We start from the raw sequence: 16,404 nt of genomic DNA on the forward strand, positions 1-16,404 counted from the left end.
TTGGTTTTCTAATTATTTGGCGCAATACCATTGTGTCAACCTGCGAGCGTGGCAGTGATGAGCATTAGCCGAGACGCATTGCCGGGGGGGAAATATGTTTGCAGCGTCGGAAGGCGTGGCGGGGCAGTTGCCGATAAGATAGCGCCATATATCTTTCCGTTTAATATAGTGACATTGCCAAACAACAGCTGGAATTCATTTTTCTCACAATCAAAGTACAGGATGCAGATCTAAAATATTCAATCAATAAGCTCGACAGCTACATACATTCAAAAAGAGCATCGACTCATTTCTTTGCTCTGAGCTTATTCAGATTGAACATGCGCCGGAAAAACCATCCATAGAACCCAAACCACAGCCACCCACCTGCCAAAAACTTAATCATGCGCGTGCGGTTCCCCTCCCATATCCAATTCCGGTACCACCGAGAAGTCGAGGATGTGCTTCCTAGGACCTGTGACACTACGCTCCGAGCATAGGCATCACTGTTCATGGCCCCTTCTTGGCTGTGCTTGACGCGACGATGGTACTCGTTCATGATGGGCTGGTAGATTGAGTTGGGGAGAAGTTGGCGATCCTCACGGGCAATCTGAGATTGGACGCCTCCAGTAACAACAACGATCACTTTCACGCTACAAAATATTAACATAGGATAAAAGGAGATGGGGGCATTCCATACTCGAATGGTTCAAGCTCAATTCTCAGGGTGTCGCTGAATGAATGGAGAGCTGCTTTGGAGGCATTATACACCGAGCCAAAAACATATGGGACTATCTAATTCCAACAAAACGTTCCAGTCAGATTGTGGACGCTCCGTGTGAACAAGGGATTTATTTGACTCACTCCTGATACAGAGCCAATCTGCACGACCGTCCCCTTTGCTTTCATAAGCAAGGGTAGGAATTTTTGGCACATTGTAATCACAGCAAAGAAGTTGGTCTCGAAGACTGCTCGTGCTTCTTGGAGATCGACCTCCATAGCTGGAACAGTGTAATCTGTAACAAAACATTCAGCTCAATCCAACCGGTTCTATGACAGGGCTTAAATCCATCATACTTCGTCCACTGTAACATCATATGTTAGCTTTTGACCATACAAGGGCGAGGAGGGCCGGCAAAATATTACGCATTATTAACCAAATAATCCAACCCCTTTGAGCCTACTCGTGACTCGATTTCTGTAAAACAGGCTTGCACGCTCTGCAAATCATCAACCACGAGATCTAGAGTCTCGATTCCAACAGCTTCAAGATCAGCGATTTTGGACCGATCTCTTGCTGTCGCGAAAACGCGTAGGCCCCGTTTATGAAAGGTATGACTCAAAGAGTGGCCAATTCCTCCAGGGGAGCACCTTGGTTGAAGGAAAAAGGTCAGCATACATTTCTAGACAAGGGGCGTATCCATCAAGGGTTAAGGTGTACCCGGTGATAAGCACCGATTTGCGAGAGTCTGTGGAACTAGCCATCTTTACAATTGAGGAAATGGTAATTCAAAAAGAGAGAGGAAATATAGGATTTTCAAAATTTATTGAATGAGAAACTCGCTGCAACAAAAAGGTACGTATAGGATGGGCACTGACATAGCACGCGACCGACATAGCACACGGCCAGCACGGTACCGGCATATACAAGGGCTGATATTACTGCCTCCACATGATAGGCGCTAGTTTAACCGAGGTTAACTGTTCATATATTAACTATATCAATAATCAACCATCTAAAACGCCCGTATATTGCCATCTCAGCGACTTCACGGCGATGACCTGATATTATTCGTTATTCCTCCGAAATGACAGATCTCTATGGGAACGCGTGAAGTTCCTCCACGGAGAGACTCCAACCGTACCAACTAGCACGGGCCGCAATGGAGCGACCGTTACGTCGGGAACTGTTTATGTATTTTAATAAATAATGTTTAACTTCAAAATTCATGTTTCATGCGATAGCATATCATTTCCAGCACGCGTACAATATGAAGCCATTTTCGCGACTGATCCGCTTCGAGTCCGGGGGAGAGACATTCTTCGCCGATCTTAGCACAACATCAGAAATACCACCAGCAGGATCATCCATAACAGCGTATCGGACATATGATGATCTCACAAACACCCAAAATCCGGTGGAAGTCGCTTTCGGAAAGGTATGCGTTATTCTCATACTGATTGTATATAGCAATGCTCAAGATTATCTGGTCCCAGTTACTTGCTCCATTGCCACGAGCCGACTTACCTATCTACTGTGTCGGGCTCAATTATCGATCCCATGCAAAGGAAGCCAAGGTGCGAATCTTCTAGCTTGCCAATCTATAATTTAGGCGGTTCCATGTACTGATCGTATGGATAGCTCAATATTCCCATGAACCCACCGGTGTGGACCAAGCCGCCTGCTGCTCTGGCATCGGCTGAAGAGGACATTCGGATGAGTCGCTATTGTGCATCAAATTTTCCAGACTGGGAGGTACGCTACATTTAATTTCTTGTCAAGTTTTTACAAAAAGAGACGACTAAGCAAAATGCACTCTTAATATTTTACAGGGTGAACTCGTCTTTGTCACATCCCGAGAATGTCGAGATATCAGTATAGACGAAGCAGAGGCATGTATTCTGGGGTACACAGTAGGCAACGATCTCAGCTGCCGGTTTTTCCAGCTTCCAGCGCAAAACGGTGGGCAATTTTACTATGCAAAGGCATTCGATAAATTTGCGCCTATCGGGCCTGTACTCGTCAGCCCAGAGCAATTCAACAGTGGCAAGAAAACAAAATTGACGACACGGGTCAACGGGCAAGTTATGCAAAATGTTGAGATTCAAAAGGATCGAATATTTTCGCCGGCGCAGGTTCTTAGCTTCATGAGTCAGAGTAGGAATACCCACCCTTTATTATTATAAAAATAAAGCTGATATGTAAAATCCAGGCACAACTATACCCGCGTATACTGCGGTTATGACAGGCACCCCAGCCGGCGTAGGTGCATTCATGACACCCAAGAGGTTTCTACGGCAAAACGAGGTGGTGGAAGTAGAGATAGATGGGATAGGAATTCTTCGCAACAAGATTGTTTTTCCGGATGGCCAAGATTCACTACTGTAAGTTTTTCATAATCTGCCCTTGGGAACTATATTAATAACACCCGTAAGAAATGATTCGCGCTGACGGATTCGTGGTATCACAAAGTTTTACATATCTACGAGGACTTGTGAGCATTATCATTCATCGATTGAGTGGGTGGCTGTAGATATCAATTGATGTCTTCTCGGAAACATGTAAAATATAAATTTATATAGTTCATATAGCATGGCGAATAAGCAGAATCTTAGATAAGGAAAGTTCGATTATTCATCACGGTTTTCCTGCTCCTAAATATGTCAAACGTAGTCAGGATTGATGCTCTAGAGCATATCTCATCCTGTATACAGCTTTTTGAATAGCAAGTAATTGAGTCTGCAGATCGATGATTGGCTGATGTCTCTTTGCTGTGGGGTCCCCGCACTGTTGGGGCACGTGATGCGTAACCTTCAATTTCTCCTACGCAACCATACTCATCAGAAGTAGAGAGTATACACTGTAACAATAATGTCAGATTGGATCAAGTCCGAGATCTGGTACTCTTTATCCTACTTTATTCTTTGGACTTGATGCGCTACCGAAATAAGTCAAACGGAAGTCCAGCGGTGTGATGAATTCCACAAAAGACGAGCACCAGAGTGACCGTGTTTGTGACCGTGTTTGTGACCGCTGTGTCCAGTCAGTTCTTCCACCATACAAACCCAAATCTTCTTTTGGTAGTTTGTATCAGCCGACTAACTTATAAGCAGGAGAAAAGTTAAATGTATGACATCTGAGTCAATACCTGCACCAATCAACTCCTAATTGATGTTCTTGTTCAAAGGTAATCAGCAACGTCCGACGTGTTCAAGATGCCAGGAAGCTGGGATCGCTTGCATCTACTCGTCAAAACGTCGTAAGCCTGGTCCTCCGAAAGGAGTTCGTCGAAAACGACGTTCTCCCCAGACAGGGACAGACATACCCACAGATCCTACTCAGCTGATGGAGGAATTAAACTCGAGCATCTTTCCTGGCCATGACGTCAACTCTGCGGCTACGAATATTTATTTTCCGTCAGAGAGCGGATTTCCCGATACAGAAACGTTTCTGGGACTAAACTTTTCTAACACGCATTCGATGAGGGGAACCCAGCTACTAAATACATCTGGCACTGAGAGTGGATCGCACGAGTTGCCATTTACTCCGACAGAAGAGTTGGATTTGTAAGTTAAATTTATTTCCTTTTTAAATGCAGTTTGGGACTTACTAAATACAGATTGAATAATTTCTTTGCCTATTTCCATCCATCCGGCTTTCTCTTTCAGAAAAACAAATTCTTGGCTAAGTATCATAATGGGCTCCTGGACAGGAGTCTAATAAACACCATCCTAGTTATAACTTTACTGACATTGAGGCCACGCACCACGACTGACCATATTAATCTCGAAGATCTACTAGACAAATTGAGGAACTCATGCTCTTATGCCATTGAGACTTCCAGTGGCTTCCTGACTCTCGATGTCTTTAGGCAAGCCTGTATGCTTGCCTTTTTCGATTTCCATCAAAGACCCGGACTTCAGAGTTGGATGAAAGTCGGGCAGCTGACGCGGCATGCATATCGACAGGGGCTAAACCAAATTGAAAATCCCGACACATGTGCAATATATCAATTTCCACACACAATCGCTGAAGATATTGAAGAATGGCGACGCGCGTGGTGGTTCATTTATACTCTGGATTCATATTCGAATATCATGGCTTCAACACCCTTTTTAATTGAACTGGATGGTGTCCATACCGCGCTGATAGGTCAAGAGTCTGAAAGTACCAGCGATGAAGGCTTGGAGAAGTCAGAAAGAGCTTTTCTAGCATCTGAACCAGATCAATTATGGAAGACCATGCAGACGATTGTTGCCAATGGGAATGAGTTGAACGCCAATATCCATTTAATTACAACTACGATCCTGCGAATGGCTGCTAAACTATCACTCCTACGCAAGCAAAATCCATCAGAAGATTTATTCCGCCGAATAGAGTCTCTCAAGGGCCATATATCAGCTGTGCGGCTGGCAATGCCGTTACGTTATATGAAGCCCACGCGTGATGTGATCATCAACGAAACAAAAGAAAGGCATCATGAGCGATTGGTTTGCATACTTCATATTCATGCGGCTTTGCTTATGCTATCTATTCCTCCATATCCGCATAAAGATGAGGATGCGTGGCTTCTTGCTTGGCGGCAAACCCTCGAGCCATGTGACGATATTGTATCTGTTCTCAAAGAGTGGGACGGTTCGTTTTCTTCTAATACAGACCCTGCTCTATGCTATATAGTGTTTGCTTCGCTAGTTGTTATTTGGCTACTTGGTAAATACGGCTTTGAAAATGACGTCGAGGTACGAGAGAGAATGGGCAGAGCGAGTGACATTCTGACACTATTCCTGGACCACTTTGAACCATTGTGCTGTCAGCCTAGAGTCCTCAAGAGTAGGTTTATTTCTATCTTCCAACTTGTCAAATTTCCCGCCCTCTGACTAATTTTTATAGTGTGGTTTCAAAAGTTTAAGGTTCAATACCCTGGCTCTTTTGGATCAAAGCAGATTTCGCAGATATTGCGATCAATTAACGTTCCATTTCAACTGAACGCATCGCATCCACTCATGCAACAAGACCATCTAGGCGCAGGCTCTACACCACCACCTCTCAACCCTTTTGGAGAACAAAGCTTAACGTCATTGAACTTGCTCTCACCGAGTTTTGACATTGACGACCTTCAACTTATAATTTAGATGGTATACGACTTATAAATTCCCCCAAGTTGTATATATACAGAGATAATGAAACATCAACCAGCCTTATTTGCTGCAAAGTCACTCGGGATTTCTGGTCCCCATATAGCCAACGGCCCTCCTACACTGCGCCTATTCTTATAATCGTTATTGACAAGGTCTCCATCCGCATAATGCTCAACTTTGAACCCGCTCGAATCTAGCCAGTAGTCAAATATTTGACTCCCTAGAATATGTCTGCCAACACCCCAAACAGGTGTCCATTTCTGATCCTCCAGCCACCGATGACCCATCAGTTGAGTATCAAAATCAGCCACTTCGAATGAAGCATGGTGAAGGTACGTCTTTGATGTTCCCGGCGGTGCTCTTCCTAGGAAAAAGCAATGGTGGTCAGAATACTCTTCGCCCAAGTCGAGATGCATGAACGTCATGAAATCAACCCATTCAAATTTATCATGTCGCAATATGTCTGAATGAACAAAGTTGAAATTAGAAGTATAAAAGTCAAGTTCTTCTTCGAACTCGCAGCACACGTATCCGAGATGCCCTAGTTTGTGGACGAGAGCTGGGGCCGGTTTGAACCGTTGGAATGTGCCGAGTCTGCCTTTCTTGAACGGCTCATTCAACGGACCATATGACTCGATTATTTTCGACGGCGGTTCTTGAGATGCATCTACATCTCGCTCCTTTTGACCGTAGACGACATGCATGAAAGTCCCATTGGGACGTGGGATCGTAACGAGTTGCCCCCCACCAGGCGCATCGCTGAGATTTTTGGTGATAGCACCTTCAAGTCTACTCGCTTTCTCGAAATTCTCCTCGTCTCGCGCAACGAACGCCGCCCCGAGGAATCTTGACCGGCGATTTTGACTCTGCGACGCGACGTAGACATAGGGATCCCTGCCATAGCCCCGGTAATAAATAGTGTTCCCGTGTCGCTTTTCTTCCACAAATCCGAAATCGGCCGCGAATTTTTCAAATGTTTTTAAATTGGCATGCTCAAAATACACGTGTCCGAGTCGAGACAGCTGGACTTTTGAGTGGTGATTATGCACATCTGGGATTGCAATGGGAGCGACAATCCATTCTTGCACCGAGCGAGGAAGGCGGGCGACGACGTCGACGATGAAAGACATTATTGTTAGTAGTCATTTACAACTAGAATTAATTATCAATATCTAGATCTGTTCATTATTATTTATTCTAAATCAAGGTGGTGTGTTTAGGAAGACTTGCCAACCGTCCAAGGATGATTTTCGAAGATGTTCCGCGGAGCAACCCTAACCTCAACAATCATCCTAGTTCCCAACCAAATGAAACATAGAACACCCTCGGAACGGAGTAAATATGTCAATAGAATGTATTATGTAATTGAATTAATTTATTTCCATAGGCTTCTCACGTCATAATGTAGCTCCTGTCGGTTTTCCCCGATAGTCCTGGTTACATGGTTTATATGTAGCTTTCCAATGTAAATACAATCTATAGTGATTGTATACAAGATAAATTCAAACGAACTTCTAAGAGGGCAGTATTAGAAGCACTTTTACGGATTTGAAGGAGGCACCACTGGCACTGGCGCCATCCGATACTCCAAGATATCATCATCCACAGAGACCGAACCAGAGTGCTTTGTAACGACAGACCACGGCACTATTATTCCTCCTTCCACGCCATAGTAACGTTAAATACCAGTTCAAAATATTCGACGCATTTCAATGGAGTCAGCCCCAGTTGTCGTTGTCGGCGCAGGGCCTTCAGGGCTCGTGTTTGGATTATGCCTTGCCAAATTCAAGATACCGGTATGTTCACATAAAATGAAGTTCCAACTACATCACGTGCATAATTAGAGAATATTAAGCTAACGGGAATTCAGTGTATCATCCTAGAAAAAGAAAGTGACATAACCGATGATCCGAGAGGCGTCTATCTTGCCGGAGACGCCTTGCGTGTTTTATGGAAACTTGGGTTGGGAGATGCAATGCCATCGATTGGACATGGTTTGTTTCTTCATATTTTCTACTTAATATAGAGCATTTTTGAAGAAAATAGCTAATGGTGGAAATGTTCAAGAATTGGACGCGATATATTACCACCCAAGCTCATTCAAGGCACCGCCGTTTTTGACCATCCCGATTGCGCATGATTGGATGGGACATACCATCCCAGGTGGTATCTTACAGAGTCAGCCAAAACTCGGTACGCAAATAGTCAATAGACACAAATCAACATTGTGAACTAATCGTTAAAAGAGCGCGCGCTTAGGGATGCCGTTCAAAAGTCTCCGTTCTGCACTCTCCGGCCAGGCTGTGAAGTCGTGGACCGAGAAGAAAATGATGACTACATGATCATAACCTACCTCGATTTGGATAACAATATCAAAAAGAAAATCAAAACGCAATGGCTCATTGGTGCTGACGGCAAGCGAGGCGTCGTGCGCAAAAAGTTCCTTGAACCGAAAGCAGGTATAAAGCAAGAGGATGGAATATTCCGTTACGATGGGACCTGGGTGGCGGCAAATCTGCATATTTCTCTACCTACACCTGAGACGCATCCTGACTTGGGTCTCTGGAAACTTGGTTTTACGCCGCAGCAGGTTTATGATGTGTTCTGGCCACAAGGGTGGCATTTCTGTTCGCCGCCTGGAAAAGCAACTGCCTGTGGAAGATTTGGACCACATGAGGACCGACTTTGGAGGCACGAATTTGCAGAGCCAGAGTGGAATGATTCAATGAATGCGGAGGAACTGCTCTGGGATCATCTGACGCCAATGATTACTCGATCGGAAGATAGCTCTGGGCGGCAGTTTGGAAGCGAAATCACGTATCCGATAGACTGTATTGAGGTTTTAAGATGTCGCCCATTTCGCTTCACCCATAAAGTTGTGAACAAATGGTTTGATAATCACACAGTGCTGATCGGCGATGCCGCCCATGTGTTCCCTCCGTTTGGAGGACAGGGTATTGCGTGTGGAATTCGAGATGCGGAAGGCCTTGCATGGAGGATTGCAATTCTGGCAGGTATAAAAGAGCCTGCCCCTTCGAAGACTTTGAGTAACAACCTTTTGTCTTTATGGGCAGAAGAGAGGCGTATGGGGGTCAAGCTGTCGATGAAACAAACAATGATGAGTGGGAAGTTATGCAATGGAACTGCAGGCTGGTTTTTTTCGTCTATTGCACCAATGCTGGTGTATCTGTTCACGTCGCCGATATTCTACAATCTTCCATCCCCAATGTCTCGAGGCGAGACTTTGGGCTACCAATTTGCGAAAGATGGGTTTTATCTGAGACAATATGCGGGGGGCAAAAAACTTGCTCAGATATATGGCGTTGCTGAAATCGCAGCCGATGGATCCTCAAAATCTCCTACGCGAAGAAAAATGTTATTATCAGACCATATTATCCATTCTGTGCCTACAGCTCTCACGCTACTTGTGTGTGACAGAATTACGCCCCAGGAAAACTCGCAATTAAATAGATTGCTGGAGGGTGGTCCATTACACCCATTGATCCTATCCAAGCAATCAGTCATCCACTTCTATCCCAAGTACATTCATAATAAGGAAAGCTCACTAATTGCAGACAAAGCTCCTTCTATCTCATGGTCTCCAATTCCTTCTGAACTCACAATGGGCTCAGTTCTACGGCCAGGATACAATCCTCAAACCTTTCAGAATCGTCTTGGAGGGGCGATTTCAAAATACGTCATTATCAGGCAAGATAGTATTGTCTTTTCGGTGGCAAAGGATCTTCAACAACTACAAGACTGCTTGGATAATCTAAATGCTTATGTCAGTGCTTAAAGTTGCCAGGTTTCTCAAATTCCTTTGAGAACTTGGCAAATCAGGATATCATAAGAGGCTCACCGGAGCTGGAAAGCGCATAGAAGTGGTGTACTTTAGATATAAAGCCAATATAATTGTCTTAAATAATGAATTATTTGTCTTTGTAAACAAGAATTTTAACCGTGGCTAGGACAATTTAGTAGACATCGTAATCAGATGGCGATTAAAGTCTCAAAATCAGATATTAAGCCTCGATGTTAGATATATAAGTCACAGTTAAGAATATCAATTGATAGGCACGATACAGAACTACATATGAATAATGCTCACCCATTAGCAATGACCGGTTAGTTTCAAATCAATCGATTGGTTAGAAAATAAATATTTGATATGTATACGAAATACAAACCCATCCAACACCATACAATGTGATCATTAAGCACGCAGAGCACAGGAACTTAATAGACTACGCCAACTTTGGCTTTTTATTACGCCCCTTTCCTGCACCAGCACCCTCATCAACATCCATCATATCCACATCCGATGGCGCGTCCTCGTCGATGAAATCAATTTCCTCGCTCACATCAGACCCGTAGTTAGAAGGTTCATCATCGTTTTCCGAATCCGTATCAACGCCAGCTCTCCTCTTGAGACCCTTCATCTTCCGTGTTTGCATGTTGGCGAGATCCTGCTTTCCAAGATGCACACGACCAACCTTATCACCAATTATGTCCATGGAGATATTCTTCTTCGTCCTGGGTTCTTCGTTGGGCCGTTTGCCTTGTTTCATGGCTTCCTTCATCAGGTTAGGATCAGCCTCGCGAACGCGGCCGACCTTGAAGTCAAATTTAGGTCCTATTTCCTCCAACTCAACCCGAGGAAGTTTGTGTCCACTGCGTTTCGTACGAGTTTTATACCATCGCAGATGAACAATAGGCGATAAACCAGGCTCGGCAGGCTCCTCAGCGGCAACCATCATCAGAAATTGGAGTCCTTCAACGTCAATCTTATCAGTCTCCTCGCCCTTGAATATGTCTAAGAAGACGCTTTTGATCATTGCATAGGTCCCGGATGCGTTATCCTCCCATATACTACCAGCAAACAGCACCATTGGCTTCATCCCAATCCCCATCTCAAATTTCAACGCATTGGGCGCTGGAATGGCATCTCCATCGGACCCAGGTAGTAACAGCAACTCGAACATTTCCAAAACCTTCGCATTGTAAATCCGAGCCAGTGTGATGCAATTGGGTCGCTTCTTGTTGCTACTTCCATAAACCACGATACCGCATTCATTCTTACCGGCCAAGAATTCAATGCTATCAGTGTTTTCGAATGGGCGGATATTATCGTTTTTTTTATGGAAGAGAACCGAATTGGGGTTCGTTAGTCCATGAAATGTCTTGAGCAGAGTGTTCAGTGGAACCGGACATTTTGTGCCGTGCAGGAGCAGTGTGCGTTTGGTGGGTTCGATTAATTTTGGTTCTTTCTTCTTAAGAATACGCGCTGTGCGCGGATTCTTGGGTTTCCTGTTAAGCAATGTGTCAGCAATGGGAACAGTAATTCAGCAAAGCGAGCTCTAATCGACAGTCGCTGTAATAGTCCTATTCGCTATGATATGCTAGATGGAGGGTATTCGGGTTGCAAACAAAACAATACAACGGGCAGAACGAATATCACTTACACTTCTCGAAGCATCTTGACTCTGCTTGTGTGACAAATACCAAACTCCTGTTTGAAGAAATTCCTGACAGTCTCGCTTTTTTGGAGGCGGAAAAAAAGTCGAGAATATTTGTCTTGGCATTCCTTATCGATAACCTTATCTCGGACCGATAAGCTCCACCTTGAGACCAGCCCAGCTCATCCTCGTCAGCTTTTTGTATTTTCATAATCTAATTGTTTTCATCAGGGCGAGGCTCTTTTCGCTGTTCACCATTCTCATAACTTGCCGGAACAAGTTGGTATTACCCCGCCCGATGTCGTTCATCTGTAAACTAGGCGCTACTCCCACCGTCTCGCTACTCCAACCGTTTCGCTACTTGCTATCCGAAACCAAAGCCCCTGCGCCAGAGACGTCGTTATTATCAGCCCCCAGCCAAACCTGAGACTACGGCCAAGCAACCTGTAACATTTGTCAAGAACAGAAAAATCTAAAATTGTAGTTCTCATTTTGGATACAAGCTAATAGGGCATCCTCTACCCACACGACGCTAGTCTCAACTTTTCTGTGACGTCTGATGAAGTACTGTCAAATTCGGAATCAAGATCTAAAGTAATATTGAGGCAAACACGGTACTAGACTTCAATAGATTAGTGTGACAGTATTGGAGACAGGAAGCCCCTAGGCGTCCAAAGGAAAACCCGCCCCGGATCTTATTCTTTTTTTCTTCTCTATAGTCTATCTCTAGAAGACATCTTTCTCAATGAACCCTTTCACAATTCCATTAAGTTGAACAAGCCCCCAGGTGGAACTCCAAATCCTCTTTTCTAGTAAGCGTGAAATATTGGGCTATACCACATCCTTTGAGATCGGCGAAGAGTCAAATCGAGAAAATAAACAATATGCACCTAAGGGGTATTCTCCTAGGCATCGTTGCCTTGCTTGTCGGATTCCAGGTAATACATTCATCCAGTCTGACTGCGGAAATCCTAAGATGTATCAGGAAATCGTCGAAGCTCATCACCATGTATTGGGGCATGATCCATCGGCAGCAGGTATCCGTAAGCATGGGGGAGACGGAAGGCGAAATAGCAATGCCAGTGCAGGATCACAGTAATCTTCTCCAAACTCCCAAATGAATGTTGCTGACCATATAATAGGGCGACAGTTGGAGTCATCCAGCCTTTGAACCCCAAAAAGTCAAGTTCACACATTGTGCAAGCCTCGTCGCAGGCAATCCGGAAAACGGCCTCTTCGGCGGCATGTAAGTCTCGCCGCTTCTGGGGGTGATTATAGCTGACCAGAAAGCAGTGAAACCAACTCCAAGTACACAAGCAACGGCTCAAGCAACTGTGCAAAACTCGGCAAATGCTGCGCCAGCCACCTCTCCTGGTACCACTAGCCGACAATCTCTCCCATGAATTGTACGAAAACTGCTAACCAACCATGCAGAATTTACGACTCTGACGACCGTGGTAGCCGTCAGTGCTGCCGGGACTACCTCTATCGCACACACTGTAACGGGTGTTGAAAACGGCAACGGCCAGGGGAGTAGCGTCGCAGTTGCCTCAATTCCCACATCAACGCCCATTGCAACCTCAGTTCCAACCTCTGTCCCAACCTCTGTCCCGACGTCAGCAGTCGCAAATGCAAGTGCTCGTGCTTTTTTTTCCCTTGTGACAGTAATATGTCTAACGTTGATTCAACAGGAACCCCAAACGCAAACATCTGTGGCTGTGACAACAAGCACACCAGAAACGAACCCAGCTGCCGTTGCAGCCTCGGCACCCAAAACAACATTGACAACGACAACAATCCCTCTTGCGACAACAGCGGCCGCAGCTCAGCCACCGGATTTCAATACTATGACATTTCATTCTGCGGTGACGATCATGTTGGGTCGGTAATAGGCGAATTATAGCGTATGCAATATAAAATATACCGTTGGCGTTCTCCATATTCGTTCTAGATAGGGCGCTATTGTCAAGTCACAAAGTATGCCCGTTAATAGTTTTTGTACAACATTCCATCTTTTTAATGCATTTGCCTTTCAAGACGGTTCAGTGGAGATGCTGTACATCGTATCAAATAGATCGTATCAACTAGCTTGCAGTTCAGTGAGTAATTCTTGTTATGACGGTGCGTTTGCCTCGAGGCGAGCCTTTTTCGCCCGGCGCTTTAATTCGCGCTTGGAGAGAGGCTTCTCGTTTTCAGGGACTGAGCCCAGAGAAGCTTTCCGTTTGAGACTTTCCCCATTCTTTTCAACTATCGGAATATCCTTCTTTTCATTCTGCTTCCCAGGGGTATCTCGGGGTTGGTTTTTTTTCTGTCCACCATCCACGATGTCCACGATGCCTCGCCAGCTAGTTCGCTTCAAGCTCGATAGAGCAACGACTTTCCTAACTTCCTCGCAGATGGCTTCTTTGCCTCGTTCCTGGGAGAACCCCCAGAGACAGGCAAGGTTGACAATATCCATTGGTGCACGTATTGCTAACGCCCTCTTTGCCTCGCTTGATATTATTATACCTCGACCTTCTCGGGTTGCTCTAACGAGAGCTCGCGCATTTCCAATGACGTTTCTGCGGGCTTCAGGCCCACCTCCAGTTATCCCAGAGCTATAACATATTTCGAATCTGACGCCTCGGTCGAATGCAGACTTGAGAGTGTTGATCTTGAAGTGGGAGGGAAATCGGACAGAGAGATCAATCGATATCAGATCACACTCCATGTTTGTGCAAGCATTCAAAAGGCTTTTCTCGTTTGTTGGGCGTACTGCCACAATAGAGTAGAGCGGAATTATGTTCGCTAAACGGGGGGTGTCGGCTGGATCGGAGAGGACGATGGTGAGACGGGTCAAAAGCGTGAGAGATTTCGGGGCGTTCGAGGGAAGCTGCGGAGGAGTAAGTTTGGAAGGCACCTTGCCTGATATTGTTTGCGACAGAGCTACTGTTGTGTACCCCACTAGAATGTTATAAGCTTCACATGGTTATTGAGAATAGCTCCAATACTCACGTTCGGCCAAGAATTCGAGAGTATTCAGTATCCCAGGATCCTCAGCAGAATACGGCACATTAAGGTCATAGAACATGTTGCTCGGCTTCTGGGCAAGAAGCAGTCGTCCTCAATCCAGCGACGCAGTTAAATGAGTCGAGAGAAACGTCAGAAATGAAATCGAAACAAAAATGCTGGAGCTGTCAAAATAATGCGTGAGTCGAAATTCTACCCGATATATAATTGGCCGTGCTGTCACCGCCTTCCTCCGGGCCAATCAGGTCGGCGAACCGGCTCTCGTCACAACTCTGCGGCCGGAGCAGAACCAGCGACAATCACCACGCCAGGCTCAGGCTTCACAAGTCCCACAATTCATGCGCATTACCTGTCGCCTCGGTCGTTTTGTCCACTGTTATTCTTACTGATTTTCAAGCTCATGTCAACATCAATATAGCCCGTCCTTGTGTTTCCTTCAACTTCCTTGCCATCGTCAATCGCGCGTTGACTTTTGTCTACCCCGCTTTGCGCAATTTAGCCAGCCACCACCATTGTGGGCAGCTCCTGTTCACCAACACCACACGATGGCTCGAATCTACGCCGATGTGAACGCTCACATGCCCCGGTCCTACTGGGACTACGACAGTGTCAACATTTCCTGGGGTGCTTTGGAAAACTACGAGGTCGTCCGCAAGATCGGTAAGTTAGCCTACTACAGATGAAGTTCCCACTACCCATCCAGCCCTACATCAGACTAATCGGAATGAATGCGAAGGCCGCGGAAAGTACTCTGAAGTCTTTGAAGGAATCAACATCGTCAACTATCAAAAATGCGTTATCAAGGTGCTGAAGCCGGTAAAGAAGAAGAAGATCAAGCGTGAAATCAAGATTCTTCAGAATCTCTCCGGCGGACCGAATGTTGTCGCGTTATTAGATGTTGTCCGGGACAGTCAAAGCAAAACTCCAAGTCTTGTGTTTGAGTATGTCAACAACACCGACTTCCGGACTCTCTACCCTCGCTTTGTGGACTATGATGTGCGCTACTACATCTTCGAGCTTCTCAAAGCCCTTGACTTTTGTCATAGCAAGGGTATTATGCATCGGGACGTGAAGCCTCATAATGTCATGATCGATCACGAGAAACGCAAGGTTAGTTTCTTACGAACCATAAAACTCAACATCAAATTCTGATGATTTGTCTTATAGCTACGGCTTATTGATTGGGGTCTTGCGGAATTCTACCACAAAGGCACCGAATACAACGTTCGTGTCGCGTCAAGATACTTCAAAGGACCTGAGCTTCTTGTGGACTTCCAGGAGTATGATTACTCTCTTGATATGTGGTCGCTTGGCGCGATGTTTGCCTCGATGATATTCCGCAAAGAGCCGTTCTTCCATGGACAAAGTAACTCTGACCAGCTCGTCAAGATAGCCAAAGTACTTGGCACAGAGGAACTTTTCGAGTATCTTGACAAATATGATATTGAGCTTGACTCTCAGTATGACGACGTTCTCTCTCGCTATCCTAAAAAGCCATGGCATTCGTTTGTCAATGCTGAAAACCAGCGGTTTGTCACCAATGAAGCTATCGACTTTCTGGACAAACTCCTCAAGTATGATCATGCGGTATGAAAACTCTCATTTTAGTCTCTTATCTTCCTTCCCTGCTAATTTCCTTGATAGGAACGTCTCACTGCCGTGGAGGCGATGGCCCACCCCTACTTTGAACCTGTCCGTGTAGCACAGGCGGGTCAGAATAACAATGCAGCACAATCCTAAACACTCTAAATAACTCAAAGTCATTTCTCAATCAAACATGGCAGCTATTCCTGGGCAGGCATACTGCCATGTACAATCTCGGAAGACTATCAAACTTCCACACCGACGATTTTCCTACTTAACGCAATATTGGGGGATGTTACGAACAACCTTTTCAACCTAGCTTGTAACCCTCAAGCAAATTCACAATACCAGACGAATACCAACAACTCGTGGAGGTGACAGTGGACCGCACCAGCTTCGGGTATAATACATTCAATGTCACATTCGGTCACTTATCCTCTACAAATCAATAATCTCCAGCTTCTGTACGCGACAGCCGTTGGCGATCTAATAGGGTTATGGCTTTTACTGTTCTACG

At 45.3% G+C, this 16,404-nt stretch overlaps 9 protein-coding genes across 9 annotated transcripts; 5 read left to right on the forward strand and 4 right to left on the reverse strand.

Annotated features, from left to right (window-relative positions):
• Positions 1–109: 109 nt before the first annotated feature.
• Positions 110–1,723, reverse strand: BGW36DRAFT_375350 (uncharacterized protein). The gene is made up of 6 exons (XM_046215754.1): positions 1,421–1,723; positions 1,126–1,350; positions 1,057–1,064; positions 844–995; positions 680–774; positions 110–632 (listed from the first exon to the last, which is right to left on the reverse strand). The coding sequence occupies exons 1-6, from the start codon at positions 1,462–1,464 to the stop codon at positions 287–289; spliced, it is 870 nt and encodes a 289-aa protein (XP_046074692.1). The 5' UTR covers positions 1,465–1,723; the 3' UTR covers positions 110–286.
• A 247-nt stretch (positions 1,724–1,970) lies between these two features.
• On the forward strand, positions 1,971–3,088 carry BGW36DRAFT_292952 (fumarylacetoacetate hydrolase family protein; the record flags this gene model as incomplete). The annotated part of the gene is made up of 5 exons (XM_046210948.1): positions 1,971–2,138; positions 2,197–2,277; positions 2,342–2,455; positions 2,533–2,857; positions 2,913–3,088. The coding sequence occupies 5 exons, from the start codon at positions 1,971–1,973 to the stop codon at positions 3,086–3,088; spliced, it is 864 nt and encodes a 287-aa protein (XP_046074693.1).
• Positions 3,089–3,871: 783 nt separating this feature from the next.
• Positions 3,872–5,832, forward strand: BGW36DRAFT_357621 (uncharacterized protein; the record flags this gene model as incomplete). Its single annotated transcript, XM_046213894.1, has 4 exons — positions 3,872–4,266; positions 4,320–5,335; positions 5,378–5,530; positions 5,591–5,832. 4 exons carry the CDS (start codon positions 3,872–3,874, stop codon positions 5,830–5,832), a joined length of 1,806 nt encoding a protein of 601 aa, XP_046074694.1.
• A 56-nt stretch (positions 5,833–5,888) lies between these two features.
• BGW36DRAFT_291214 (putative oxidoreductase) lies at positions 5,889–6,968 on the reverse strand (the record flags this gene model as incomplete). Its single annotated transcript, XM_046210826.1, has 1 exon — positions 5,889–6,968. The coding sequence occupies one exon, from the start codon at positions 6,966–6,968 to the stop codon at positions 5,889–5,891; it is 1,080 nt and encodes a 359-aa protein (XP_046074695.1).
• A 582-nt stretch (positions 6,969–7,550) lies between these two features.
• On the forward strand, positions 7,551–9,634 carry BGW36DRAFT_447883 (putative monooxygenase; the record flags this gene model as incomplete). The annotated part of the gene is made up of 4 exons (XM_046221740.1): positions 7,551–7,634; positions 7,709–7,832; positions 7,906–8,031; positions 8,085–9,634. 4 exons carry the CDS (start codon positions 7,551–7,553, stop codon positions 9,632–9,634), a joined length of 1,884 nt encoding a protein of 627 aa, XP_046074696.1.
• A 245-nt stretch (positions 9,635–9,879) lies between these two features.
• Positions 9,880–11,368, reverse strand: BGW36DRAFT_415847 (putative ribosome biogenesis protein). Its single transcript, XM_046219330.1, has 2 exons — positions 11,301–11,368; positions 9,880–11,145 (listed from the first exon to the last, which is right to left on the reverse strand). Exons 1-2 carry the CDS (start codon positions 11,312–11,314, stop codon positions 10,083–10,085), a joined length of 1,077 nt encoding a protein of 358 aa, XP_046074697.1. The 5' UTR covers positions 11,315–11,368; the 3' UTR covers positions 9,880–10,082.
• An 810-nt stretch (positions 11,369–12,178) lies between these two features.
• BGW36DRAFT_425790 (uncharacterized protein) lies at positions 12,179–13,183 on the forward strand (the record flags this gene model as incomplete). The annotated part of the gene is made up of 5 exons (XM_046220164.1): positions 12,179–12,232; positions 12,280–12,389; positions 12,437–12,540; positions 12,588–12,668; positions 12,729–13,183. The coding sequence occupies 5 exons, from the start codon at positions 12,179–12,181 to the stop codon at positions 13,181–13,183; spliced, it is 804 nt and encodes a 267-aa protein (XP_046074698.1).
• A 224-nt stretch (positions 13,184–13,407) lies between these two features.
• On the reverse strand, positions 13,408–14,364 carry BGW36DRAFT_291801 (putative ribonuclease P complex subunit Pop2; the record flags this gene model as incomplete). The annotated part of the gene is made up of 2 exons (XM_046210873.1): positions 13,408–14,237; positions 14,289–14,364. 2 exons carry the CDS (start codon positions 14,362–14,364, stop codon positions 13,408–13,410), a joined length of 906 nt encoding a protein of 301 aa, XP_046074699.1.
• Positions 14,365–14,848: 484 nt separating this feature from the next.
• BGW36DRAFT_357627 (putative casein kinase) lies at positions 14,849–16,043 on the forward strand (the record flags this gene model as incomplete). Its single annotated transcript, XM_046213895.1, has 4 exons — positions 14,849–14,963; positions 15,007–15,413; positions 15,471–15,890; positions 15,948–16,043. The coding sequence occupies 4 exons, from the start codon at positions 14,849–14,851 to the stop codon at positions 16,041–16,043; spliced, it is 1,038 nt and encodes a 345-aa protein (XP_046074700.1).
• Positions 16,044–16,404: the final 361 nt, after the last annotated feature.

This window comes from Talaromyces proteolyticus (genome assembly GCF_021365285.1).
Source record: "Talaromyces proteolyticus strain PMI_201 chromosome Unknown BGW36scaffold_4, whole genome shotgun sequence".
Classification (NCBI taxonomy): domain Eukaryota; kingdom Fungi; phylum Ascomycota; class Eurotiomycetes; order Eurotiales; family Trichocomaceae; genus Talaromyces; species Talaromyces proteolyticus.